We start from the raw sequence: 27,662 nt of genomic DNA on the forward strand, positions 1-27,662 counted from the left end.
ATTTTTATATGTGCGGTCACCCTACCATGTGGATACCGTGAATGAGGAAGCGTTTAATGAAGTACCTGCCCGTCTACATTTTTCATATCTTGGAAGTCTCATCATCGAATTACCGTTTTGATAATTGTAGTGCTTATGAAGATTAATATCCACTTATGGTAAAGTCTGGAATGACGTACTTTACGAAGGTATTGGTTATATTGCCATCAACCTGAAATTGTTCAGGATACTTTAGTTTGAGATTGTTCAACCCTCGGTTCAACCGATGATGGGCACTTGTTCTCTCCTCAGTATACTACACTTTTAGTCCACTTAAATTAGTAAAAAGCAGATACTAATCTCGCAATTTGAGGTACTCAGATTTAAACTTGTAATTGGACACCCTAAAAGTTGTCTCAAAATCTACATACAGGGTGGCCACTTTTTCAATGGGATTGTATTGGTAATTTTTAAACCATAAGAGTTAGAAGGTCGGTCAAATGGAGAAAAAGTTGCATGCATTATCAAGCAGTTCAAACAAATCGAGATTATCAGGGACGGTTATTGAGATATTATAAGAAAAGTGAATTCTGTCATTTTGATTTTTCTTTTTTTCCCACTTTATTTCAGATATTATCAAAAAATGTTACAAGAATTTTTTATTCGACAGTAAATTGTTCTCAATTTGACGTAATCAGATTTCGTATCCAAAGTTTCGTGCTCTCTGGGCCACTCTCAACCTCATTTTTTTCAACACGGACCTGTATATTTTATGACACTTTTCGAAATAACTTTTAACGCTGAATTCAACGATATATCATACAATGTCATTCACAGTTAATTTTCAGGTGATTTTGACCCTTATCCAAATTTCTTTGGGTCGGATCTGTATTACATTTAGGTACCTTTAGTTTAATTAACAACATGCAATACATTTCGATGAGAAAATCATCTTGCTCATCTTGAACAAAATGGAACATATCAGAATCAAATCAAAAAAAAAGTAATAATTATTTATATATTTCAATTCATAATAATTAAACGAATTATCATTTAATGAAAGAAAAATCGAATGATAATTCGAAAATAAATGAATATGAATGAAGTAAGTGTTCGAAATGTCCACCATTTTGTAAAATGCACTTAACGGCTCTGGAACCCATACTTCTTATACATTTGCTTATTTTGTCTTCTTGAATACCTTCCAATACATTCTCAATATCGCGAGAAATCACTATTGTTGGATTTGACATTCGTTCCGTTGAAACAAATTACAGAATAGAACTTTATTCTGATATCATTACGATATAAGTTTTGAAAGGCTTGGTATTCAAATTTAAAATCATTGTATTCGCGTCTCTTGACTATTTTATTAACAGCAGTTTTTGATAAATTGCATTCACTACAGATCCGACCCAAAGAAAATTGAATAAGGGTCAAAATCACCTGAAAATCAACTTTGAATGACATTGTATGATATATCGTTGAATTCAGCGTTAAAAGTTATTTCGAAAGGTGTCATAAAATATACAGGTCCGTATTGAAAAAAATGAGGTTGAGGGTGGTCCAGAGAGCACGAAACGTTGGATACGAAATCGGATTACGTCAAATTGAAAACAATTTACTGTCGAATAAAAAATTCCTGTAACATTTTTTGATAATATTTGAAATACAGTGGGAAAAAAAGAAAAATCAAAATGACAGAATTTACTTTTCTTATGATATCTCAATAACCGGCCCTGATAATCTCGATTTGTTCGAACTGCTTGATATTGCTTCTATGCATGCAACTTTTTCTCCATTTGACCAACCTTCTAACTTTTATGGTTTAAAAGTTACCAATTCAATCCCATTGAAAAAGTGGCCACCCTGTATAGTAAGGTGTCCGCGACTATTAAAACCTGAAGTCAAAGGTCACAAAATCGGTTATTTGGAAATTTTCCTATAGGTTTTTTGCTATTTGTTGTCGTTATCAATATTATAAAAGATGAAATTTTTTACAATTTTCTGTTTGTAAGTTTTTCTATTCGTTGAATCGGTTTTTTTTGTGACCCTTGACCTTAAATTTTAATATGTGCGGTCACCCTACCATGTGAAAGGTTTGAGACAACTTTAAAGATGACAAAATACTTTCTGGCTGGATATCTCAAATTCTGAGGTTAACCTACTAAGTTGACTGGATTATATTATGTCAAAAAAGTAAAGCGAGTTTGTCAATGATCCACATAATAGCCCATGTAATAAGGAACAAAATTCATTCGGCTCCTTTTGAAATAATAAATTGCGCGTCTATTGATCCAATCTAGTTTAATGCGTTTATTATGATACAAGTACATAAGTGAACTTTGAAAGGACGCGAATGTTTTAATAGTTATTTATAATACAAGTGCATAAGGCATTTATATTCTTTCACGAGTGCAAAATTGTGGAATGAGCCTTCCTTACGAGTTTTATAAATTATTTGCTCTAATTTGAAATTTTTTTATTGAAATTTAGTTATTTATGTGTAGTACAAATGTGATACAATCAGTAACAAAATATCTCTAATACCAAATCGAAAGGGGACCAGGCAAACTAAGCGCAAGTGGAATATTTTCATAAATATTCTCAAGTGATTTTTGCATTGAAAAATGTGGGTTTGCAGAACAGTTTTCTGTATCACAAATTTGACAGATAGCAGATAAATCTGTGACAGCAAAGTTTAGAGTACCAACATTTTTATTATGTACATTGCCAAATGAGTAGACGTTTTTCCGGGTTCTCTTCAAGATTTATCGAATAAATTTAGTTTGGTGTATTTTAAATTGCTGAAAAGCATTTAAATACACTGCGCAAACAAATTAACGCACATTCTGAAAATCTCAATTTTAATGAAAGTTAACTCCACATTGACTTTATAAATTATTTTTTATGTTCTCTCGGGAAGGTTTTGAACGAAACAAGACACATTAAATGGAAGAAAGATTCAGGATTTCACCGAATCTTATGTGAAAGAAGAGAGCTAAACAATTTTCAAAATACTGGAATGCTGATAAGTGATTTAATACTTGGTATTTCCACCCCTTGCGTTTATTACAGCTCGGCATCGACGGTTCATACTCAAAATGAGTGATCTTAAATTGTTCTGATCTAATCCTTCCCAGATTTCTCTAAGTTGGATTCCTAAGTCATTAAGAGTAGCTGGATGATTTTCTGAACTTCTCAGCCTTCTATTGAGGTTGTCCCAAACCTGCTCAATCGGATTGAGATCTGGACTTCTTGCTGGCCATTCCATTCGAGAGACTTCAACCTCTTCAAGGTACTCCTGAACGATGCGTGTACGATGGGGTCTGGCGTTATCGTCCATAAAAATGAAATTTTCACCAATGTATGGGGCAAATGGCACTACATGTTCTTCAAGAGTGTTCCTTATATACCTATCAGCATTCATAGCTCCATTATCAACGACCACTAGGTCTGTGCGAGCATTCAAAGATATTCCACCCCATACCATAATCGATCCTCCCCCGAAACCAGTAGTATTCAGGAAATTGCACTGAGCATATCTTTCATGTGGACGTCTGTATACAAGGGAACGTCGATCACAATGGTAGAGGCAGAATCTAGACTCATCTGTGAAGAGAACTCTTTCCCAATCAGCCTCTTCCCAATGGATATGCTCTCTCGCAAAATCCAAACGCGCCCTTCGATGGGCTGGGGTAAGAGCTGGGCCTCTTGCCGCGACACGAGGCCTTAAATCATATTCTCTGAGGCGATTTCTTATTGTCTGAGTGCTAATTTGCACCCCATGAGTTTGCTCAAGCTGATTCTGAAGGAGGCGAGCGGTTGCAAACCGTTGTCTCAACGAAGAAACTCTCAAGTAACGTTCTGGAATGGCAGTTGTTACTCGTGGTCTATCCTGTCCTGGTCTTCGGACATTCATACCAATCATACCTGTCTCCCTGAATCGCTGCAACATTCTGGACACACTTGTATGGGAAACTCCAATCCTTTCTGCAATTCTTATGTATGTCCACCCTTCTTCTCGCAAAACTACCGCTTGGGCACATTCCTCTTGGGTCAAATTGCGTGTTTCGCGTTGCATAGCGATCGAGTGTAGCAAATCAAACGAAAGAAAAACTATTGATCACTGGAATTGATCGAGAACAACTGATTTCAGAATGGAGCCAATACATTCAAAATCTGATAATTTTATCTTTTTTGATTCCTGCTGGGAAAAAACATCTGTATTGAAGAAAAACGTTGAAAGTGGATAACATATGCATGCATAATTCTGATAAAAATAATTTTATCATTGAGAACACCTTCAGTTGTAGAATAAATTTGAGATTTTCATAATGTGCGTTAATTTTTTTGCGCAGTGTAAATAAGAAGTAATAATGAAATATAACCATGAAATCTTTGTTGAACTGAGATATAGGGTTTGCTGGAGTAACCTCCTCTCTTTTTATACGAAGAATTCACTGAAACAATGAAAAATATAGGTTCTAATTTGAAAATCTTGAGTTTTGATGAATTTGAGTTGTCCAAGTTCATGAACTTCATGAACCGCAAACAGTCATAGTACTACACATTTGTAGGTTGGAAAATGAAAAAAGATTTTTCGAAAAAAACCTTCCCTCCAGAAATACTCAAAAAATGTGAGACCTCGTCATCACCATTTTTTTCATGAGTATTCCATCAACGGAACCGTTGACTTTTACACAAGGTGTAGCATTTTGCTGAAATTCTCATTAAAGAACTATCTAATTATGTAATGATATTGCTGTGTGTCATTTGAAATATGGATATTTTAGAGAGAGATCTTTGTCTCAAACCCCAGCATCTAAATTTTCAGCACAAAATTATGATTATAGTTTTCTACAATTTATTAAGCCATCGCGGAGAATTGCCTTGTAATGTAACCTTTCAAAAAAAAAAAAGATGAGTCTCACTGATTAATATTTTTATTTTCAAATTGTATCCTCACTATTGAACACCCCAACATCTTACCTGAAGATCGTAGTGTGACATACCTACTGTGATGGAAAAACTAATAGGAGATTGTTTTCAATTAGCAACATTTTTTTACTTTTTCTGCATGTAATGGTTTATTGAGGACAATAATAATAAAATCTGATCAGCACGCTTTTCTCAACACTAATAATTATGTGGGTCTAAGCAGTAGTGATCATTATGAACAATGATTGTTGGATTCATTCTCTGTTAATGATTCGATAGAATTTACGATAACAGCTTTCATTGAAGCAGCGATATATGGATTGGAAACTCAGGTCTTTGTTGATGAACACAATAAATGTTGATTCGCACTAGGAAATCCAGATAATGATATGTTTTTATGGATGTGAGAAAACTGATCACTCAGCGTAAAGGAATTTGACTCAGAGAATGATATTGCTGAGAGTGGAATGATTTTATGATGAAAATATTACTGTAAATCTTACACAATGCTGTAATTATTTCCTTCTTTCAAATGAAAAACTATAAAAAGATTCATTGAAACATCCACTGAAAATCATTTTTTGATTTCTCGCTCAATTTGGGACAAAAAGCATTTCATACTTTGGACGCCGTTTTTATGCAAACAAATTGAACATCTCAAAGAGTAATAACGTACTAAAGTTAAGATGCTTCATTTTTTAGATAAAACTAGGCCCCATACGAAAGAAAGGCATGAGAGAAATGTATTGTCATAAATTGATCAATCAATTCAAAAATGGTTTTTATTTTAAATGTGTTAGTGGCGTGCCATTTTTCTATTTCAAAAAATTAAGAACGATAAATAAATAAACAGTTTTCAGAGGAACTTTAACACCCAGTACAGGAATACGAAGCAAACAAAACTAATATAGCAAATTGTCATTATTGTTAGGTACATGCAGAATCGCCACCTGAAGTTCGTGGCATTTATTCACTAACAACTCTGTATCTGGCAAAAAATTCATGAATATCTTGTGGCAGAATCGAAACCTCAAGTCATTTGATCCCAAGACACGATTTTAACACATATAACTGCGGAACTATGTATAAGAGCTACAACTTTGGTGTAAAAAATATTTTATATTATCATTGTAGCAATACACGTTTTGGTTCTCATGATTTGTTATTAACAAGTTCCTTAAAAATTGTGAAATTTTCAAGGAAGACTAGATTTTTTTCAATTCAACGATATCCTATAGGAAACAGTAAGCAAAAACCTTCTCGTTTATATTATGGTGGATGAGCTTGATAACAATTTTCAATCCATAATAAATATAACATCTATTAGTACCCAAAACACTTAGCACCTCATTTAATTCGATTCATTAGAGAAAAATAGATTTCAACAAATAAAACAACAAATTCAATACCAATTGGCATTGTTTTGGTTTTAGCGCATCCACCAGCGGAAGTTATTTGAAGTTCAATAGGTATATAAAAGTTGACTTTTCAACATTTAAGTTCGAAATTATAATGAAAAGTTTGAATTTGCATGTTCACATATATTCTATAGAATCCGCTTTTACTTCTAAATAATCAATTCGTTCAAAAATCCAAGTAGTTATTCCATCACTTTTCGAAAATCTAATGTTTACTAAAATAAAATAATATGAAGTTGATTATTTTATTTCTAGGAAAAATTGATTGATAATTTTTGAGTGAAATCCAAGGTTCTACTTTAAGGTTTTACAAAAAGGTCTGCGAAAATTTCTAGAAAAACTAGCATACATATCAAATAAAAAATGTTGCGAAAACGCTTTCTAAAGAAATCTCAGGTTCAAGAAGATTTTCAGAAATGGATCTACACATTCACAGACAACTTCAAAAGTAATCGTTTCTTTGTGATCATCGCTTCTCAAAAAAAGCGAATTCTTAGATACTACTTATTCAATTCTATTTATTTTTAAATATCTATATACAAATTGTATAAATATATATCTCTGTTTAACATCTAAAAAATCACAAAAAGAGTTACCTAATAAAATACATCTTTGATAAGTAAACACTTGTGATAGTCATTGAATTACTCCCACTAAGAGTAATTAATTGTTATAACACTAAAAATCTCAAACCATTTGCATGAATCTCTTGCAACAACTCAGAAAAGTCAACAACATTAATGTACAAAGGTGAATATTATATCAAAATTCTATCTTCAGTCTTTTCGAATTGGATTTATCCTTTTGTTTCACCATCTCCCTGAAATCGTCTAGCTTGTAAATACTGTTTGACAGCCTCCCGAATGCGTTCAGAAGGGATACTATCTCATTACGTTGTAACTTGAGATTTTCTACAGACCCATTTTCTGTAGAAAACAGAATTTTCAGCGCTGTTCCAAGGCCCTGTGTCTGGAGTTTGCCCCATAATTTGCATTTGTCGCAACCTACGCAGTCCATAATCCTACTGACATTTCGAAAATGGTCTCGGAATTCTATCTTCAGTTTTTTCTTATTGGCGTCTCCTATAAACATGGTGGATTCGTCGAAGTGTGAAGGAAACTTGCGAATGGTTTCCATTAAGTCTTTAATTGCCATTTTGGTGTCCCAGTCTTCTCTCTCGTTTCCTGAAATAAATTTGAATTATTAAAAATTCGAGAAAAGCAGTGAGCTTTCAAGAGCTCGTTGTTTCATGCACTTTATGTGCGTTTGAAGACCAAAGATCTATGCAGGGTAGTTCAGATTTTAGTTCAAGATCTTTCGCGTCGGCTAGAACAACTATTTCATGAAAAAAAGTTCATATAAACATATATCCTAACAAGCTTCGTTCTCGAAATACAGCGTGTTGAACTTTGAAAAAAAATCCGTTTTTTACTTATAGCGCTGGTATTATTACAGTCATTGTTTTAATTTTCAGGTATTGAGTCTAGATTATGCAATGTTTGTAATTAAGTCATTGTCACGAAAATGCGAAAATCATCCAGTGGCGTCGATATAAGGGTTCGATGATCCTTTTCCTATTTGAAATTTACATCACTGGCCTTTTTTCTAGAAAATTATTTCATTTCTGAAATCAACAGGGCTTTACTCAATAAAAGGTCTTTCAAATTTTTTAATAGAATTTATCATTTTCTAAATAATCGAACATCAATGTATTGATGATTTATAGAATTAATGTATCAAATAAATAAATAAATATCCTCCACAAAAATCAGAAAAATTAATTTTTCTATTTGTGATAAATGAAAGTACGCTTTCGATGACATTCATTTAAACATTTCAGAAAGAACAGTTATCAGACAAACAAACAAAAATTGTGAATATTTTCAAGTATCTGATGAATGTTCTTTCTGAAATAATCCATAAAATGCCATCAGAAAGCGTTATTACTACATCATTTTTTTTACTTTCACTAATGGGAAAATTTGAAATATTTATGTTTGTAGATTTTTGTTGATAGTGTTTGGTTTGCATTCGATGAAGAAATTAAAGGTTTTTTTTTGTAAAACCCTGTTGATTTCAGAAATTAAATAATTCTCTTGAAAAAAAGATAGTTGTGTAGATTTTCAATAGGAAAGGTATCATCGCACCACTATATGTACGCGACTGAATACTTTTGGCATGAGACATTCAGTACTTACCTAAAAATTAAAACAACGAATGTAATAATATACTAGAGTTATAAGTAAAAAACTTATTTTTTTCTAAACTTTAACCCCCATATATCGAAAACGAAGCTTTTTAGGATATACGTATATTTATATGAACTTTTTTTCATGAGAAAAGTTGTTCAAGGTTATTGAACTTATATCTGGACCACCCTGTATATGTACTTGAATATATGTATATCCGATCTGATTTACCATGACGACATTGTTGTCGATTAGTTATCCAAATGAGAGCTTCTGCTGATTATGTTACATATACAATTTGAATTAAAATCTAGTCAGATCTGTCGTATGGAAATTTTGGTTAACGTTTTGATATTCTACTTGAATTTTATATGGTTTGGTAAAATTTCAAGTTCCAGGGTATATGTGTTCCATGTGTTTACGAACGCACAGAATTGAGTTTCATCATGAATTTGTCATCAGTGAGTCGAACCTTATCGTTTGAGACCATCTTTGGCACAAAACTCAAAAATTATAACCATTGCGAATAAAAGATTGGCTGCTTTGTTCAGTCTACAGACTCCAATTAATTCATATAGCATTAAATGAATTATTGAGAGGAATTTTTTTTATTCACTTATAATTTATTTCAATCTATACAATCAACAGTCGAAAATGAAAATCATTCTCACATTCGATTGATTTTCAGCATTAAAACAAGAAAATCAAGGATTTATTGGTCGACGAGGCGTTGAATATACCAAACAGTTGTTAATTCGATGAACAATAGCTGTTTATTTCACCCTATTAATTTTTTATTACTCTATTAATTTTTCATTTCTTTGCGAAACATTCGATGAAAACTTCTCTGGAAGTATTTCAAATATGAAAATTATGCACCTTTAAAGTAAACTGCATATTGATTTCCATTCAATATTCTTGTGATTATTTTTGAAAACCCAATCATCAAAATGAACGATCAATTTATGAGAATCTCGAACTGCTTCTGGCACTGAAGGTAAACCAATAATTATCTTGACTATATAATTCGAAAAATTTAATGGCACTTTAATGTAGTAGTAATTTCCGCCAATTTTGTATTTTCATACTCAATTTTAATGAGAATAGATAGCATACCATGCGTAATAGAGATACGAAATTAGTATAAATGCAAGTTTTGGCTGCAAAATCATTAAACCCAAAAATATGAAGATAGGTATATGTAACGGATTATTAATTACCAAAGTAAATCTTTGTAATGTTGTCCCAAAAGTTACATTACGCATCGATAAAGAATAAAAACAATGAACAAACAACGAAATCTTGGGATCCAAAATAATTGCAATTCATCTAGAATGCTTAATCACAATATGACGATTACTGATAAATAAAGATATCGAAACAAATTTCCAGCAGCTAATCTTACGGTACAAAGGACTCACGGTTTTGATAATGACGTAAAAAATTACATTCTTACAATTGGGTCATTTTGAAGAATAGTGAGAACAGAAATATCTAAATTATAATTCTTGAAAACGAACAAAAGTGTACAATTATTCAATCTATTTTTATTTTAGATGTAAGTTGAAATAGACATGAGTTCAGAAATTGTTTCATAAGAGATGTTAGGTGAGAGATAATCTCTGGTCGAGATTTCTAAAGAAAGGAATTAGTTCCTTCTTATTTCATAACAGAAGTGCAGTAAAAATTTCACAAAGGTGTGTTATTTCATATAACGGGTGTTTTTTTTCGAGGTATATAACTTTAAGTTGGCATTGCTGTTCAAGATGGCGACCGATTTAACAGCTGTCAAGTGATTTATTCTCAGTTTGGTTTGGCAATTCATCATGAATAGACTCACGCCTGAACAACGCTTGCAAATAGTACAATTTCATTTCGAAAATAATGGTTCTGTGCGGAATACGTATCGCGCACTACGTCCATTTTATTTTGTTTAGCGATGAAGCGCACTTCTGGTTGAATGGCTACGTCAACAAACAAAACTGCCGCATTTGGAGTGAAGCTAATCCTTAAGCGTATGTCGAAACACCGTTACATCCAGAAAAACTGACTCTTTGGTACGCTTTATGGACTGGTGGAATCATTGGTCCGTACTTCTTCAAAAACGATGATGGCCAGAACGTTAAAGTCAATAGTGATCGGTATAGAGTCATGATTACTAACTTTTTCATTCCTGAATTGAACAACCATGATGTCCAGGAACTGTGGTTCCAACAATACGGCGCAACATGTCACACAGCTCGTGCCACAATCGATTTATTGAAAGACACGTTTGGTGACAGCCTAATTTCACGTTCTGGACCTGTGAATTGGCCCCCAAGATCTTGTGATTTAACACCGCTAGACTACTTTCTGTGGGTGTAAAGTCATTGGTCTATGCGGATAAGCCACAAACCCTTGACCATTCGGAAGACAACATTCGCCGTGTTATTGCCGATATACGGCCACAAATGTTGGAAAAAGTCCTCGAAAATTGGACGTCCAGATTGGACTACATCCGAGCCAGCCGTGGCGGTCATATGCCAGAAATCATATTTAAAATGTAATGCCACAAGATTATCTTGCGGATAAATAAAATTCATGCCAATCGAATAATCCATCGTTGTTTTATTGCAATTTAAAGTTCTATAGTTCTAAAAAAACACCCTTTATCTTCACCAATTGCAAATCATAAACTATAATATGTAGAAATCATATATCTAGTAGCTAGTACCAGTATTGTGAATAGGCACATCACATTATTTTTCTCTCTGTTCTTTTATGTAGGCTAACCCTTTTTGAACACGAATTGAGCGAATTCGTGATCGTTATATTAAAAAATGTCCGACCGGCACTGCAACTACTGAAAAAAAAACTGTTTGAAGTTGAAATTTTTCCCAAAACTGTAGAGATGAAACTTTCCATTTATATGTGAAATGGCAATTTCAAGCTATAGCTTTGTGCACAAGTTCATTTGATCGCAAAACCTGAACCTTATGAAAAATAAAAGATAAATTTCGAACGAAATTTACCCCATATTTCCGTGAGCGCAAAACCGACATAGCTGAGATTTTGATTGTTGCTATAAAATATCAATTTTAAGTTCCCTACCAAATTTCGAACTTTTCGATTTGAGATTTTGTTGCTTGTTAAGAATAATCATTCCAAACTTATTGTGTTGATAGCGGTGTTAGAATCGCTCGTTCATTTATGCGCCAATTGCGCCCTTGAATACCAAATAGTACCTATATACAGTTCTATGGTATCCAAGGACGCAATTGACACATGACTTCGAGTTAGTGCTTTCTTCTTTTGTTTTCAACTACTCGCTTCACATCATAAAATTAATGCTAACTGGCATAGGGTTGCAAACAATTTTTGTCCCAAATTAAACCTTCAAGAAAAGCTCTTTAGATACCAATAGACGGATTTTGGATTATTCTTATTTTTTTTTTTGAGAATTCTCCATATTTTGAACTGTCGAAAGTAAAATTTCAAAGGAAATCTGAAAAGTTGCTCTTGAACGGTTCAAAAAGTAGAGTTTTTAAAAGAAAATTATTATTTTTTATTATCGTCATTTCTAAGAAACTAGTTTGGAATATAATTGTGTGGAATTAATATACTTTATTGAATTCAGATAGGTGTTATTTGAGAAATAGTTAACCCAAGAGTTTTTTCCTTTTATGGTGAAAGAAAAATGAGAAAAAATCAATGGAACGTAAAAATAAATAAAAAAAATGTTTATTTTATCACGTGCAATCGCAATTCGAATATCAATTAGATTCTTCAAAATGATAAATAATTATTATATATATAATACCTTTCAGTGTTTGGGTGCTAAATAATTGAATATTGAATAATATTTTTATTCTTGTGGAATAAAACAATTCGAAAATTTGAGGTCCTAGAATTATCTAAATTTGAACCTGAATCAACGATATCGATACAGAGGAAAGACAGACTTTTTACCCAATCATTCTGTTCAAAAGGTTCTAAAAGATTATTTTAATTTGGGCATTTTCCAATGGAAAAAGCCGACTCATTCGCCTTCGTATACAAAATTTGATATGTTATTTCTAATATTATAGAATTGTTAGAGGAAATAAATAATTCAACTTTCCATTCTCATTAAATATTCATCTTTAAGGTTTTGGAATGTGAAGAATCTAGAGCTTTCAACGGAAACAATAAGACCTATTCAAATTTAATTTTATACAGAAATGCATGAATAGAGAATCCGATTACTTAATTGAATGGACCAGCTGAATATCAAGAAATCGAATTGAAAAACATTCATAGCTCAGAATTATACTCAATTTTCTATTTTTCGTACCTTGATGTTTCGGAGTTAAAAATTTTGAAAATTTTATTCGGAATTTGGAAGTGATAACCCAGTATTCCAACCTATTAGTAATCAACTTATTTCTTGAGATATTCTGAGGAAGAAACAATAAATTATATGTAACTTGCATCTTCATCACAAAAAATTATAAAATATTATGATAATTCCTCACCAGTATAAAACTCCCACTTGTCCAAAAGGGGCGCAGCTTTCTTGATCGCCCTCAATTCGAGCAGATATAAAAAGTACAAATTCTTCAACCAATTAGGACCTTGACCGCCAGTCGTCGAAGGTGAAAACCTTCTCTCGAATTCTCCCAGATTCATTCCCCATTGTCCATTAGGTTTGATGAGACTAGGTTTATTCGGATCTGACAAAAGGTAGTTAGCACACAGGTGGACGTTGATGCTGGTGTGTAGTCCGGATATAGCCCTGTAAAAGACGCGCTCTTCCAAACACATCTGGTCCAGCTTGAAGAAGGAAGGCTTCTGCCAAGAATACGTCTGGAAACAGTTCTCTGTGTAGATGCTTCTCCAAACCCTTTCAGCAGATTTTCCTTTGTAACCAGTGTACCTTTCAGGGTTCAACAAGAGATCTACATACTCAGAATCTTCATCGTTGTCGTCCAAGATGCAGAAGTTCTCTTGTGCGTTGTCGTAAGCTGTCCACAGCTCCATATCCTTCACTATTTTTTCACTGAGGGAGGTGTTCAAGTAATCCAGGGATTCAGGACCGTTGCACTGCGTTTTCGGCGTTTTGGTTTGACTTGAGATATCGCAGGACAACCCATCGCCGCAAGTAGGAGATATAGGCGCTTCTTTTTTCTTAAATTCTCCTTTCAAACCGATGGGGACTTCGTCCTCTTGACAGGACTGCACAGAACAGTATCGCATAGAACACTTGCTGTCATCATGCCAAAACGGACACTTTTTCCGCAAATTCACCCTGAAATATCTGAAGTAATCCTTAACAAGTAGGCTGCGCAGACGCGGGTATATCTTCACGTTGTTGAAACTGTCCACAGTGTCCACTTCGCACTGGCAATCCTCGATGCTGCCCTTCAGTTCACAGAAGCAGTCCTCGCTTTCGAAAAACGCCAGACATGGCGATGTCAGAAGAATCAGCGTGATAAGAGCGCCCTGTCTGGATGTAAGTGTCAACATGTTCGTTTTAGTGTCATCGCGTCTACCGCACGAATGCTGAATTTCGCTCCGATTAGCCTGGATATGAATGGGCCAGCAAGCGTGTGGTGTATCGAACGGTAGAGGTACACGTAAGCGAAAGCCCGAGTCCTGTTATTTTGTTCCGTCTCATCTGCGCGTGCAACTGATTGCATTTGTGGGACGGAGAGAGAGAGATATGCCCCGATTCTGATTGTTGTGGTGGAATTGGAGCAGCATCAATGATGTTTGTTATCAAATTTTGCGTTATCTAATCGGGGGAGTCTAATAGCGAAGAGATTCTATTTCCAAAAATTATTGATTTGTGTGGGGAAGTGGTTTTGAAAGATGTACGTTGAATGATCCGTGCTGTCAGTCACGAAGTCGAGGACTATTAACCTAGTGACGATGTTTACTCTCTCTTGCAGCTGTGAACCGGTCTCCCAGCTCGTAATCTGTAGCTTGAGGGCTTGGGAATTCTGTCGACAATGACGACAGTTACTGAAAGTGTTTTTAGAAAACAATGGCAATTTCTAAAGTGTGCCAAAAATGTAACGTAACTCATCAATAATTCTTGTACGAAGAACTATTAAGGAGAATCCTCGCAGCCGTCGATTTTAAATTTCAAAAGCAATTTATCGTATGCTTTTTTGAATTTTATATTTTTCACTCCCTACGCCCCGCACATAATTTTTTTAAATGGGAATATATGGATTGTGATACATCAAATAAAGAGTAATTTGATTACCTATTCAGCGATGTGGCTGAAATTAGAATAGGTTGTGCCGCTTTTTATTAAAAAATTAGGAAATTTGACATACGTTTTTTACTATAAATTGGAATTGGATCATTTGGATGCAACTCATATATTTTCTCCTTGTAGCTTCCTCATTTTTATTATTCTCCACATAAAGCGAAAATATTTCATATTTTCCGCTTCTATGTAGTGCATATTCGATGAATAGTTTTATTCAATGACAAATGTATGTTATATACCGTTGCCAACGAGATAACTCAAAAAAGGGCATTTTGAATTATCGCAGCCTTCCAATTGGGAACAGATTACTTAGCTTACCAGGTGGTTCTTAAAATTTGAAACTCTGTGGTACTCAGAATAAGAAAGGCCAAATATATGTTATATATTCGGAATCAGGGGACAAAGAGCTAGTCAAATATAGAAAAATATACAGGGTGTTCCATTTGAAAAAGTGAAGTTGCTATCAATATGTTGCCCACTCTGTATATATTTCGTTTTGTGAAATAATTTTAAAAAACACTAGTCGATTTCGTGAAACTTCTATAGAAAACATTTTTCTGTACCCCTTCTAGTAACAAAGTTATAGGGGGGGACAAATTATGGTGGAAAACCCGGTACAATTTGTGATTAGAGATTACCTGCAATCAGAACATTATTCTTTTACTAATTATTATTAACGGAAATTCAAGAATCCATGGATTTTTAATTTCAGAGGCAGGTCTTCCTATGCTTTTTTGAATTTACGCTCCAAATGCCTCGTCAGTTTTCTCAAATAGCAATATATGGATTGTGATATATCAAATGAAAGGATATTCGATAGCACATTAAGCGATGTGACTGAAAAAGAATTTGTTAAGCTATTTTTTTTATTACATTTGTAATTGGTGTCAGATTCTTATTCTTGAAATAATTAATTTGTCAAGTAGTCAATGGTGCTCAATTCGAACATTCAATACATTTGAATCATTTTCCATCCTTGAATAGGAAACTCATCGATTTCAAAAAGAGAGTAACAATACCCAATTTATCATTTCCTAATTTTCTTTATAAAAAACGGCACAACCAATTCCACTTTTAGCCACAACGCTGAATAGGTAATCAAATTACCTTTCATTTGATGTATCACAATCCATATATTCCCATTTCAAAACATCAAGTAGAGCATACGATAAATTGCTTTTGAAATTAAAAATCGACGGGTACGAGGATCTTCCTTAATAATTCTTCGTACAAGAATTTTGACAACTTACCTTACTTTTTTGGCACCCTGTATAATGCAGAATTACGGATTGGTCAACAATTTTTTGGAATATTTTCATGCGTGGTCAAGTCGGTTTTTCACAGAATAAAAAGCGCGGAATTTTCAAACACTGTCTAGTATAAATATATTTTCAACCAATTTTACCTTAACACTTATGACAAAAATTACATATGACGATTATACAGCTGGAGTCAATGTACTTGGATCGGTTGATAACTCTAGTAAATTTTGGGCTATGAGAATAATTGAAATTTTGACGAAATCGGCAGTACTCAGCGTATGAGCTTCAATTATTTTTGACTCTACAGGCTTACCCGAATGTGGTGAAACACGATACCACCCTGTTTTTTCAAATGGGAATTCCCGATTTTCATATCATACTCATAATTCATGAAATTCGAAATACCCCACTTGTCATCATTTATCTGTGGTACTTTTTCACGTATTCCACTTTTGTCGAAAAATTTCATATATTTATTGGTTTAAACTAGGGATCATATTACCTTGGAAAGATAATTTTACGATTTTTTTTATTGTATTCCCGAAAAGTTTTCGAGTCTTCTGCCTATTTATGGACCACTCTACTAGGTGGTCCGAAAGACAAAGCAATTTTAAAAAAGTGACCTCCAACAACTGTCAATAAGTCCATTTTTTCATATTGAAATGGCATGCTCTTATTTTTTTTTGCCTGTCGGATACCCTAGGATTCACTTTTTTTGAGACATGTTGTGCTTAAAAAGAATAATTTTCAAAATGATTCGCATTTCATGTTTTGTATAATGGCTGATAGTATACTTTCCACGCATACAGACTGAAAAGGATAAAAATCTCAACCCTCTTGATAGGTACCTACTATGTACTTAGTAATATCAATTAAAGATGAACCAAATCGAATAAATCATCAAAATATTTGGAAACATTTATTTTGACAAAATGAAATGGAGACCACAGAACAAACAGAAACATAGTCTGAATTTTTTTGAGGAGTTCGAAATGTCTGCATATTTCTAGCTGAAAAAGTCTCATCAATATTTATTTCTCATAAAATCTGCTTAGATGTCTGCAAACATGCGAACTTTTTCAAGAATTAGATTAATTTTACGGCATTCTGACAATTTTTCAATTCTGGAAAAAGTACCTTCTCAAGCGGGACTCGAACTCACAACCTCCTAATAACGACGCTCTCACCACTGAGCCACCGAGGAAGCTTGTATAATCGATATAAAAATTGGAATGAGGAGCAGTTCGATTTGAAAAAAATTTGCTGACATCTGAGCAGATCGTCATATGAGCGACGAATATTGAATTTTCAAGCAAGTAAATTAATTTTCTCTAATTTTGTGGCAGAGCCGTTTATTCTGCCATACCTTCTAGAACAAAATAGTGCGGGAATATATCGGTTTCACATAGATTTCATGGTTATATTTCATTATTTTATTTATTGGTACTCGATACTCCTGTCACGGATTTATCTATTCTGTCAAATTTATGATACAGAAAACAGTTCTGCCAACAAACATTTTTCAATTCAAAAATCACTAAACGCTATTTTGGAAATATTCTATTTATTGCAATAAAAATTTAATGAATTAGGGAAAATTATGTAGGTATATAATACTCCTACTAAAGGCTCAGTCTAACACTTATCTGTTCGTGGCTCGTTTTAAGATTTTAAACTCTTGGAAGAATGTCAATGCCTTATATATTTGTATATTAAATAACTGTTCTGCTGAAAAGCTCTAATAAATGAAGCATACTTGATTTAAAATTATAATCCTAGCATATATTGAACAAATTAATGAATATATACTGCAATAAAAGCTTCAAATAAGCCAACTAATAAAAAAATAGCTGTGTTCGAGAAAATTATTGAATCTGTAGGTATCTAAAATAAAATAATATATCTTCATTTCAGATTCAATACCAATAAGGACAACTTCCTCAGTTTAACAGAACTGAAACGAATGATGGAAGTTCTTGGAGCTCCACAAACTCACCTTGGTCTCAAAACCATGATCAAAGAAGTTGATGAAGATGACGATGGCCGATTGTCCTTCAGAGAATTCTTATTGGTTTATAGAAAAGCGAGAGCAGGTGAACTAGATGAAGATTCAGGTTTGGGACAGTTGGCAAAATTGACGGAAATAGATGTAGATAAGGTTGGAGTTAATGGCGCGAAAAACTTCTTTGAAGCTAAGGTATAATGAAATTGGCTTAGAAACTATCAGTTAAATTTTGAATTTCACAATAGTAAGAATTGACATTAAATAATATTTCAATAAAAATACTGAAGATGTAATTTCAAAATATTGGGTACCTACTCACTGAATCTAATAATTGTATTAATTCATATCTTTTTTTCACAGATCGAGGAACAGAAGAAATTAAGCAAATTTGAAAATGAAATAAGAGAAGAACAAGAAGAAAGGAAACGTTTAGAAGACGAAAAAGCAATAAGGAGGCAACAGTTTTTAGAGAAAGCAGCAGTGTTCAAATAAACTCATTTTATTCAATGCTTGTTAATATTTATACATATTTTATATCGAATTAAGGTTTGACTGACTTATTCTTATGTTGTAAATTACACAAAATCACAAATTACATAATGCGTTAGCACCATAAGTAAAACTAATTAATTTTTATAGATTTATTGAAATTTTATTCCCTTTGTAAATAATTTCAAATAATGTATTGTACAAATTGATGAATTTTAAGCATTTAGAGTAGCATTACAACATCTAGTTAGAATTTTCAGTTTATGAGGAAATTATATGGAGTATTACTCTATATATATATAGGTAGGTACTTCCTATATTTTTAGTCTCGAATTATACTTGAAATTAAATTTTTGACTTGAATTTCTACGCACTTATGTATTCTGTTTCTTTTATTAAAGATATTCGAATAGAACTATAACATTACTGACCTTGTGAATCCTTATCTGAAATTTGAATTTTTTTTTAATTGCCTGTACAATTCACATATTGTATATATAAAAACTGCCTTCAGGATGTTACCAAGATTTAATATGTAGTAGATTTATCTGATGATGAAATAATAAGGCAATTAAATTATAAACCGACTCCTACGTCACATATCTTTATCACTAAGATATTGATTTATCTCAAATCAATTAATAGTAAAGCATTTTGAAATGATTAAGTAAGTAATGAAAAGCAAAACTGACTTTTACTTTCGAAATTTTGAAACTCAAATATATCTTTGGAGAGAAGAAGCAGGGCCGGCGCAAGGACACGACGAGGCAACCATTTTAGACGTCACTTAGTCGGGGGGCATCTTAGCTAAGTTCGGCGAATTAGTATATACAGGGTGATTCCGGAGGAGACCGTCAGATTTTAGGAGAAGTTTACACTAGTCAAGGCAGTTTCGAAACAATGTTTGGTTTTTGGTTGGGGTCCTTTATTGAGAGTCTACAGGGTGATTTGTACGATTCGACCGTTTTTCCTTTTATTCATAACTTTGGTATGGCTCGATCAATATTGATGAAATTTTCAGTGTAGAACAATATGATTGTCTACTTTCAATAATTCCAACACTTTCTCAAAAATACAGGGTGGGAATTATGATAAGTTCATATTACATTTGCAGGTTGAAAAAACACCTGTATCTACATTCCGTTTTCAAAACTTCACTACCATAAGTGTGTATCACTGGAGCGTTTTTAATTTTTTTGGCACTGGTCCAGTTTTCCTAGAATAAATTTTTAAAGATGATAAATATCGTTATTTCGCTCCAATGTAGTGAGAATATTCTGAACTAGATAGAAAAGCTATTTCATCCAATGATACAAAGCTCTTCCGAATGATGAAAAATAGTTTTTATCAAATTGAAAATTTTCCATGAGACTTAAAACTCAATTTAAATCAAGTTCGTTAAGATCCATGGTTACCATCACAGTGAACCACAGAATGAGAATATTAAATAAATAATCTGTTACAAGAAGTGTATTTCAACATGCCCCAATTATTTACTCCTGCGGAATATGCAGATTTGATTCGAAACTGCCTTGACTAGTGTAAACTTCTCCTAAAATCTGATGGTCTCCTACGGAATCACCCTGTATATTTTTTCTTTCGCTTACTAGAAGAACCGTGTCGTCCGCCTATGATTCAAGCGCAGTCCCAGGGGGTCATGACTCCGCCAAAATGGAACCATAGGTTAGGACACTTAATATCCGTTTCAAGCAGACAAGGTAAGAATTGATCCCATCAAAAAACTTTCCATAAAGCCCATAACGGTGACCCCTCCCCCCCAAAAAAAAATTAAGGCGGTCCTTGATAAAATCAAAATCTTCAGAAATGGATCCTATATTATTGATATATGTATATATAAAGAATAGGATAGGTCCAAGGACCGTACCCTTTGGTACTCCCGCACTTGATAGTTCTGAAGCAACTTATCTTGTCATTTATATTTACAACCTGATTTATATTTAGTAGATAGTTCTTAATCATTTTAAGCGGGCCCCCAAGTATACACCGTTCTTCTAGTGGTTGGAATAAACTTTCATGGAAAACCGTATCGAAGGCTTTACAAAGATCAATAAATATGGCTAGACTCTTTGAATGTTTTGGTATTTTGAATTTAAACTATGTATTCACTAGATCGAATATAGCGTCTTCTTTAGATCTCTGTTTCCAGAATCCATAATGTCTAGTCATGAATAGATGAGGTTGTGGCTTTCTAAAAATAGATCAACCTCTCAAAAACATTTTTTAAATTTTCATTAAAATAGTTATTAATCACCTAAATTGGCCTATAGTTCTTGATATGTCATTTACACGGATTCAAAGAGGTGGGTAACAATAGATATTTTCAAGTCAGATCAGTACTTCCAGTACTACTATATGGAATGGAAGCCTGGACGCTTAAGAAATACGACACCGACAAGCTGGAAGCATTCGAGATGTGGACATATCGAAGAATCCTCAGAATAAGCTCGGTGAGCAGAATAACGAACAAGGAAGTATTGAGAAGAATGGGAAAGGAGAAGGAAATAGTCGACACAGTCAAAATCAGAAAATTGCAATATCTGGGCCACGTGATGAGAGGGGAGAGGTATACGCTGTTGCAAACTATTATACAAGGAAAAATACAGGGTAAAAGGAGTATAGGAAGAAGGTTGAACAACCTAAAGCAGTGGTACAACAGTAGCTCTGTTGAGTTGTTCAGATCCGCATCCGCAACTTCAAAGATAAAAATCGCCATGATGACAGCCAACCTTACCTTCTTAAAGGAGATCAGATGGAATCCTAAATGAGGAAAATGTCAAATTTATTGAGTGAGGGGAACTTAAAAAGTGAAGATGAATATTTTTTATGTGAACAGGAGAAACACTATCGGGACCAGAATAATTCTTTAGAGAGTTGATGTGACTGATAAGTTCATTATCCTTTATAGGTTGCAAAAATATGAAATGGGCATAAAGATTTGAAAATTTTGACTCTGTAATAAATTCGTCATAAACAACACTTTTGGTACCTATATTCAACGGTCTATTCGAGCATTTAGATTTGTTTGGGATGTTGAATTCATTGCCGCAAAAGAAGTGAACATTCAGAAGAATTTTTTACACTGTCAAAACACATTGATGATCTGCAGTCCAATGTAGGAACTTCCCTATATCTTAGCAGCTAATTGAATCCTCGTGGCCCTGATGCAATACTCAATTCTTCAAAAATTATGTCTTTCAACTGAATATTTATTTTACTACCGTATAGTGTTCGGAATTTCGCAAACTATGAGTGTACATATTTTTATGGAATTCTTTTAATAAAACGTAAATTATTTCACTACACTGCTGGTTCATCAGATATTGGTCTCTTTACTGCTAAAATAATAGGAATTACAATATATTAATTATTATTTATAATTAACATAGCATGTTTGGAAGAATATTGGAATTGTAAGAGTTCTTCCACTTTTATTTTCTGAATGAGGGATTTCGAAATAATTTTTAAAATTATTACCAAATTCATTCTACAGAGGGGCAACTTTCTTCATTTAAGTATTCAATATTCATCAAATAATCCACCCCACAATTGAATTGAATGAAGTATAAGGTAAAAACTTTCGCCGTATAACTGCACGATTCATAAATATAAAAATTTTGTTATCTGTTATGTGCAAAATGATATTTTCAAAATATTCATATCATATTTAATTCATGCTCAGAGCAATGATTTTCAAAATACACAAGGCCAAAAATTTCATTACTGTCAGAAGAGAAGAAGAAATGCCTAACCTACAATATAATTCTCGATTTTGATTACATTTCAAAAACAGAATATATCAAAACTTACTGTCTTATCGCAGCTGATTCTTATGAAATGGTTGATCTCAAGAAAGATTTAGAAGAATATCTTCTTCTTCAGAATGATCAGAAGAAAAATTTTAAGATACAAATGCCAGCAATTCCTAAGCCTTCATTACCAAAGTGGTTCAACAAAGAAGAACCAGCTGAAGAGGGTTGGTTCCAAGAAACAAAAAAAGATTGTTGTCCTAGTTTGGTAAAAATTACAGTTTCTGATGCTGATAAAATCCTTACATACCTACTTTTCAGAGTCGATTCCAAAGGTGGACATTTTTCGGAATATGTATTTGTGTAGGGGGATTATGTTTTTCTCTCTCCATGCTCTATGTTCCTGTTTTGATATTGAAAGCTAGAAAATTTGCACTATTATTCACATTAGGCAGTTTTTTCTTTGTCCTTGGGTAAATATATTGTGTTATAGAAATGAAGTTGTAAGTAAATACAAAATCGTTTGCATTTCAGATTTTTTTTCCTAATGGGGCCATGGTCCTATTTGAAGCTTATGTTCACCAAAGAAAGACTACTTCTTACTATGTGTTACCTTGGCACATTATTTGCAACATTATACAGTGCTCTTCACCTTCAAAGCACTCCATTAACAGTATTATTTGCTGTTTTTCAAATAATAAGTCTGTTTTGGACAGTACTGTCCAATATTCCTGGAGGTGCAACAGGATTAAGTTTTTTCACGAAAATTTTTTCATCTTCAGTCTCAAGTACTTTACCTGTATAGAAAACAATTCAAATTCAGATATTTGAATTTGTATATAATGCATAAATTATATTGATAGATTAAATAAGAGAAAAATTGTTGTGATATATTTGTTGGTTACATATTTATAATGTTATCTATATAACATGCATATCAAATCCACCATAAGGGTTCTATTTACTCTTCTCATCCGTGAAATGAAAGACTGTATTATAGTTTTTATAACAAATATTTATTGATGTTTGAAATATTAGTACCTAATTTTCTGTTATAATTTATGTTTAAAGGTTTGCTTGGGACGAATGTTAATCATAGTTCATTTAGTGAGAGATTTAATTCATAGGCATGTGTAAGCATTCTAAGTAGATTCTATTGATATTCTTACTTGAATCAAATGAAATGTGAATGAAAAAGTAATTAAATTTCGTACAACAAACAATAAAAGTGGTAATTTATAGATATAGGTCGTGTTTTGTATTTGAAAACAAAATCATTACAATTTTGTATCATTTATTGCAGTAAACTTTTCAGCAAAATTTGAATTCTCCTTAATCATCTCTGGAAATTATGCCCAACTCTCTGCTACGGAATAGTAATTGCATTAAGAATAGACCAATAATTTATTATTAGATCTAATATGTTTGAATTTATTGTCTGAAATTGTGGATGTGGTTATGAAGTCTTCGAAAAGCTTGAATGTTTAGAAGTTTAGAAAATGTCTTTGTTTCCATCAATGTAATACCCTCATGGAAATCGAAAACTATCACCAAATATCAACACTTTTAGAATTTGATGAAACTTTTAATATCATCAGATTTTCAATTCTGGAATGAAATGGTATTGGTAGTTATGTCTTAGCAAGCCTCCAATGTTGAAAACTGGCAGTTGTAAGACTAGTCCACTATGGTGGTATTTCACAGAAGCAATTTAAAGAAAGTTTTGATACCACGCTGCTTGTTCTTTATCATGACACCAAAAGTATAACAAAAATGTTTAATATTAAAACAAACTCAAAAATAGTATATTTAAAAACGATATCTATAAACTAACATATTCAATAAATACAAAACAGTCACATTTAAAAATACTTATTAATTACAGCTAATGAACAGTCGTTCCACTTAAAAAAAAGAACGCTTACTTATCTATTTTACATCATTCAGCATTCTATCAGATATAGAAAAATAAACTATATTGACAAGTTTAAATATCATTCGAGAGTTCTTGGATCTTTAATTGGACAAACAGATTTTATCAAGTTCACTGTACCGTCACAAAGAGTCATTCACTAATTAGTTCTGTTTGAACCATTTCAATGTTCTCTATTTCTGTTGTTTACATTTGCACTTGTACCTTCTTTTTGAGCAACAAGGAAATTCCTCAACTGTAGAAGAGATTCATACTCTTTCTGAAGTTCTTCTTGCTGCTGTTGATCTTTCAGCTGTTGGTCCAATATCCTGTTCTTCTCTTTATTCAAATGTACTAACTCTGATTGTACCTTGAAAAATAAATGAAAACCAATTAATGACGTAAAAAATACATACTGTACAGGGTGGCAGGTTTATATTATAAAAAGCGGTTTTGAAACTGTTTTGATGGTGTTTTGAAAAAATATAGCCGAGTCACTGAGTCTGAGTACATGGCTATATTTTTCCAAAACAGCATTAAAGCAGTTTTGGAAAATTTCATAGAATCTACTACGATTGAGCATGGGAGTTTCCCTTTATTTATTTTCAATACGTATACATGGTGTCCCAGAATAAGGGTTCAATATTCCACTACCGCATTCTACTATCAAAAATATCGAGGGAAGATGAATATTTTCTTTCGAAAAATTGTTATTCGACAGAGCATGGTAGGACCCTAAGATGGGTTAAATCTATTTTCTCCGGAACAAACGCAGCAAATAGTATATTGTGCAACAAGTGGGGAAAGTCCAACTTTTCTCGCGAATGTGGAAGTTTGTGGCACGAGCCTGAAAGGCGAGTGCCGCAAACACACGAGCGAGAAAAGGACTTTCTCCACATGTTGCACACTATACTTTTCCTACAACTGCACAAATTTCAATAATTCAAGTAATGGACTTGATTCAAATCAAAATGACCTTCGTTGACAGTATGTGCTAATTTATTGCGTTTCCATAGAAACGACTCAAAAGCCCAATTTCATTGGTCTACCAAGGGAGGTGTGGGCAAAGTGCCGTGGGGAATATTATTTCCCACAGTATGCGCAATACATAGTTTTGCAATTGAGTAAACTATGCAGAAAACGCTACTTTTCATAGCAGTTGTAGGAAAACTACTTTAATTTGGCATGGCTCGTGATCGGTGAACAGGAATAAAACTTTGCTTTCGCCGTTTTTTACCGAAATTCGAGGATTTATTGCAAAAAACTGATTATACATTTAGGATTCAAAGTATGTATTGTCCATTGCTGGCCAATACATTCTCCCATATTTCGGGCAGCGTAAAATCCCGCGTTGAAAAAACTGGTCATCTTTTGAAGCGATCCACGAATCGATCCAATTTTTTACTTCCTCATAAGATCGGAAGTACTGGCCAGCCAGACCGTATGCCATTGATCGAAACAAGTGATAGTCCGAGGAAACAACATCTGGGGAATACGGCGGGTGGGGTAGAACCTCCACTTTCAACACTTCCAATTATGTCTTTACCACTTTCGCAACATGGGGTTAGCATTGTCATGCTGTCAAATCATTTTTTTGCAACTTTATGATGCAGACACAAATCGACTAATATTTCGATGGCATTATGTTTACAAATAACTAAGCTTATTGTATGACATCAATGATTTATTCATTTCGCCATCTATTGCAAAACGTCGGAAGAAAAGTTGTACACCTAATAAGTCATTTTTGAGGCAATCGAAATTGCTTCAATCGAGGGCTAAGATAGAGATATTTTCGGTTATATATAAAGAAAAATATTTTCTCTATTTCAGTATGATAATGAGTTCATCACAATACTAAAAAGAGAGTTGTAATGACCTCATTACAGCATTGTCTTCAGTTAAATTTTTCGTTTTGCGGTTGTCTACACTGACTTCCGGTCCCATCAAATTTCAACACACGTTAATTTCCAATATAATATAATTTGGATAAAGAGAAATGATTTGCAACATTATTCGCAAAATCTCTTAATTCTGGTGGTGTTAAATCGATTTCGTCAGACATAACTTCGAATTTAATTAATTAATTATAATTAATATAATATATAATAATTAATTATAAATTATTTCAAAATTTGAAACGCACGATTCAAACTCGAATTCCGTAATCTGTCAATTTTCGTAAGAGTCACACCAACTCCCAAGATACAATACAAAAGTGAGAGTATGATCTGAATTTTTAATTGAATTTCGACAATATTTCACAAAACTTGACTGAAATAGAGAAAATACCATCTTATACTCGTTGCAGAAGGCAATTCCAACACTCATGCATTCGTGTTGGAATAGGAGCCCATTCTGCAAATTGTTTTAATATACAGGGTGTTTCCTAATTGAATGTCAACATTTATGGGGGTGATTTTTGGGCCCATTTTAAGGAAAAAACTTCATATGAACGTCTTACCTTTTGAGATATAGGGTGGTAAAGTTTTCAAAAATAAATCATTCATTATAAATATCTACAATACCACAGATATTTAAATGAAATTTGTCATACTTGTACTATGAATCAAGAGGCATTTCTTAAAGTATCACTTTTTTTTTATTCCACCAGTGGCGTAATTTGACCTGCCTATTTTTGGCAGACATTGATGGTACGTCACAGATTTTTCTTGAAATAAAATAATTTTTGAAATTCCTAATCATTTCACGGTTTTCGCTTGAAAAAATAAAAACTGTTTCTCTTCATGATCATAACAATATCGTTAAAACATGCATATGACAATATCACCATGCAGAGACATACGTATATTTAATTTTTTCAGATGAAACCCGTGCGTCGGACTGATAAAATTCAAGAGATCAAATTTGCTCATAATTGAATACAGATTTAATTTTTTTTTTAATTTTTGAAAACTTTACCACCCAGTATCTCAAAAGGTAAAACGTTTGGGACATATCTTCATATGAGGTTTTTTCTTGAAATGTGCCCACAAATCACCCCCCTAAATATTGACATTCGGTTAGGAAACACCCCGTATACTATTTTGAACTTCCTCCAATGTGGCGAATTATTGACCACTAATTCCGGGACATCCTGTATGCAGACACAAAATGGGAAAGTCGGGTGTTCTCATACCTTAAAATACTCCTTAGCTAATTGCTTGTGCTCTTCGAAGAGGGCCATCGATCTCGAATCGTTTGTGTCTGGAGTTGCCGGTCTCAGGGGGGAGTCCAAGAACGGAAACACTTCTTTTTCTAAAATCTCATCAGATATCGATTCCTCCTCAGGTAACGAATAACCCACAGGCTGCATTCCTGATTGGGACGCCGCGTTATTATCTGCAATGAGAGAAAATCCCAATGATTCACTATGAACTCACAACAACGTTTCGAATATATAAATTGAATCTTGAATTTCAGAAGTACGAAAGGCCATTCTTTCTAAGGCTGATTCTACTA

At 33.3% G+C, this 27,662-nt stretch overlaps 4 protein-coding genes across 4 annotated transcripts in view; 2 read left to right on the forward strand and 2 right to left on the reverse strand.

Annotated features, from left to right (window-relative positions):
- Nucleotides 1-18,936, forward strand: part of LOC123682051 (EF-hand domain-containing protein D2 homolog) — a 45,091-nt gene extending 26,155 nt beyond the window's left edge. The window contains exons 2-3 of the mRNA XM_045620441.1: nt 17,942-18,224; nt 18,393-18,936. Of these exons, the coding sequence (XP_045476397.1) occupies nt 17,942-18,224; nt 18,393-18,524 (415 nt within the window). The 3' untranslated portion in view covers nt 18,525-18,936. The remainder of the gene's footprint in view (nt 1-17,941; nt 18,225-18,392) is intronic.
- Nucleotides 6,840-14,301, reverse strand: LOC123682050 (ero1-like protein). The gene is made up of 2 exons (XM_045620440.1): nt 13,021-14,301; nt 6,840-7,522 (listed from the first exon to the last, which is right to left on the reverse strand). Exons 1-2 carry the CDS (start codon nt 14,009-14,011, stop codon nt 7,101-7,103), a joined length of 1,413 nt encoding a protein of 470 aa, XP_045476396.1. The 5' UTR covers nt 14,012-14,301; the 3' UTR covers nt 6,840-7,100.
- Nucleotides 18,937-22,275: 3,339 nt separating the features above from the next.
- LOC123682255 (protein transport protein sft2) lies at nt 22,276-23,516 on the forward strand. The gene is made up of 3 exons (XM_045620788.1): nt 22,276-22,556; nt 22,610-22,761; nt 22,823-23,516. Exons 1-3 carry the CDS (start codon nt 22,377-22,379, stop codon nt 23,091-23,093), a joined length of 603 nt encoding a protein of 200 aa, XP_045476744.1. The 5' UTR covers nt 22,276-22,376; the 3' UTR covers nt 23,094-23,516.
- A 548-nt stretch (nt 23,517-24,064) lies between these two features.
- Nucleotides 24,065-27,662, reverse strand: part of LOC123682253 (mitogen-activated protein kinase kinase kinase 7-like) — a 43,727-nt gene continuing 40,129 nt past the window's right edge. The window contains exons 7-8 of the mRNA XM_045620787.1: nt 27,340-27,542; nt 24,065-24,570 (exon numbers count right to left, since the gene is read on the reverse strand). Coding sequence (XP_045476743.1) covers nt 24,385-24,570; nt 27,340-27,542 — 389 coding nt within the window. The 3' untranslated portion in view covers nt 24,065-24,384. The remainder of the gene's footprint in view (nt 24,571-27,339; nt 27,543-27,662) is intronic.

The sequence above is a fragment of the Harmonia axyridis genome, chromosome 6, assembly GCF_914767665.1.
Source record: "Harmonia axyridis chromosome 6, icHarAxyr1.1, whole genome shotgun sequence".
Classification (NCBI taxonomy): Eukaryota; Metazoa; Arthropoda; class Insecta; order Coleoptera; family Coccinellidae; genus Harmonia; species Harmonia axyridis.